This window comes from Corvus brachyrhynchos, unplaced genomic scaffold, assembly GCF_000691975.1.
Source record: "Corvus brachyrhynchos isolate BGI_N302 unplaced genomic scaffold, ASM69197v1 scaffold523, whole genome shotgun sequence".
Taxonomy (NCBI): Eukaryota; Metazoa; Chordata; class Aves; order Passeriformes; family Corvidae; genus Corvus; species Corvus brachyrhynchos.
The window spans coordinates 1,101,374-1,103,694 of NW_008237265.1; the positions used below are offsets into that span (position 1 = coordinate 1,101,374).

At 46.4% G+C, this 2,321-nt stretch overlaps 1 protein-coding gene across 1 annotated transcript in view; it reads right to left on the reverse strand.

The window, feature by feature from the left end:
• The window catches only part of CREBL2 (cAMP responsive element binding protein like 2), an 11,767-nt gene extending 9,731 nt beyond the window's left edge, over positions 1 to 2,036 (reverse strand). The window contains exon 1 of the mRNA XM_017730545.1: positions 1,956 to 2,036. Coding sequence (XP_017586034.1) covers positions 1,956 to 1,970 — 15 coding nt within the window. The 5' untranslated portion in view covers positions 1,971 to 2,036. The remainder of the gene's footprint in view (positions 1 to 1,955) is intronic.
• Between the last annotated feature and the right edge of the window lie 285 nt (positions 2,037 to 2,321).

The window sequence follows — 2,321 nt, forward strand, 5'->3', positions numbered from 1 at the left end:
TCTTTCCCTTACACACCATACCATACACCTTACACCATAGCTCAAACCACAGCAAGAAGTGAGGCCAGTACCTGAATAAACCCTACTTTAAAAGCAGTTCTGTAGAAGAAAAAAAGGTAATATTTTGGGTTTGGGGGTTTTTTTTGTGTGTGTATGAATAATTTAAGAACATCCTTCTGAAATGAAACATGACATTTTTCTAGATCTGATGTTAAGATATTCTATCTATCCCTTTATTTCTTACTGTTTCCTTCCAATTTTGAGGAATATGTTAACAAGAACCATTCTTCTAATGCTCTCTTAAACCAGTTAAGGCTAAATTAAAGTGCACCATGAATTAGGGAAAACTTTTCAGCCTGCAAGCTCAATTCTAAATTCTTTATATCACATAGATGAAGGCAAACACTGAACTTGGCTGCAGGCAGCTATGGAATGGTCACTACACTACCAACACAATTTAGTTGATTGAGTTTTTGCAGGGAAAGTCCTTTCACAGGCCAGCAAGGAGGAAAGCATGACTCAGTGGAATTTTTAGGAGATTTCAAGGACATGCTGGCTCCAGTTGTAACCACAGTGGCCATAAGATGAGGTATAAATAGTGCTTGCCTCATCCTGACACAGCAACCTGCCATGGGAAGAGCCCTCCCAAGGGAAATGGCATCTCTTGAACAGAGTCACCAAACCCTCAGGGTGGCCTGCAGCCTCAACTATAAAAATTGTACTTGGGAGTGAAGACAGGAAGAAGAGTGACTATTCCACTCTGTTGTTTTTTGGGTTTTTCCTATTCAACTCAAAATCAGTCAAAAAAAAAAAAAAAAAGACCAAAGATTTGACTTTGTAAATAGATACACTTTATTTAGCAAATGTGTCATAAAATGTTTCAGGAAAAAAAATGCAGACTATCAGGCCCCCACATAACACAATGGTAGATCAAAAATTATTTTTAAATGAAAATCTGGAAGTTGGATAGTACAAATAACCTACATCTGATAGAGAAATAAAAATCACATAATACTCATGAACTATATATGCCTCCAGAACTCAATCTTCTGGATCTTCTAAACTACTGCCCCAATTACACAAACTTTGATGCAGTTCTCAGACATGCAGATTTCCCCCAACCTCCTTCACAGCTTTCAGACAAGGCTTTAACAAAATAAATTAGTATACCTGTTAAAACAGCAGATGACCATAAACCTTTCATATACTTACAATCCACTCTGTGGATTGTGGATTGCCAAATTACTGATCGCTTCTAAATTTCTTTATTCCCCAAGAAATCGTATCAAGTATTTTTCCCCTCTTTGAATTAAGGCAGATCAGCACAGGCTGCGTGAAAAAGAAAAATTCAAGTGGTGTCTCCAGCACGACCCCCAGGACAGCCCCTAACCAGCACCCCCGTGAGCTGAAATACCCAAACTCAGCTGAGTTGCAGAACGCGGCACGGAGTGGGCACAGCAGCTGTCCCTGCCGGCCCGGCTTTAGGGGCACCCCGGTACAAGCAGCTGGAAGCTGCATTCCTTGGGCATCTTCCCATGTTTGGCACTGCTCAAGTGGAAGCCCTGCACCGTCAGGGATGCCGCTCTGCTGCTCTCATGAGACAATGCTGGAAGAATCCAAGCTCCAGCACCCAGTACAAGGCTGCAACTCACGCTCGTACCCCACCATTTATGCACAGTTGCTATTTATCTAATAAATTCAGGGTGCTGTTGGCAGCATGAACCACTGCACCACACCACTGGTAGTATCCAGCCTTTGGCCCATGCCTGGGGCTTTAAGGAAACACCAGAGGCAGCACCGAAGCGCTGCAAGCAAGAACGAAGGGGGCAACCCCTCCTTCCTGGCGGCTGCAGCGAGCAGAGCCCTTCAAAAGCAGAATTCAGAAAGCTCCCTGCACCCAGAGCCTCACGGGCTGCCCTCGGCTCCAGCTCCCGGATAGGCCCCGCAGCCCTTACCTTGCTGTCATCCATGTGTGCTGCCAGCCCCGATCCGCCTCGCCGCAGCCCCTGCAGGAGGAGCAGGCGGAGGCAGAGCGGTGCACGCTGGGAAGTATAGTCTTGTTCGGCCCCGTCGCCATTGGCCGCTGCCCTGATGGGAACGGAAAAAACAAAAACACCCAGCAGCGCCACCGGAGGAGCGGCACGGCAATTGGTCCTCGCCTCGCCAGCTGGGCGAACTACATTTCCCAGGAGGCTGGGGGCGCTCCCCCGCCTCGCGGACCAACTGAGTTTGTTGTTTTATTGGTGGTTTTTTGGGTTTTGGGTTTGTTTTTTTGTTTGTTTTTTTTTTTTTTGGGGGGGGGGGGGGGGGGTGGGCTGTGT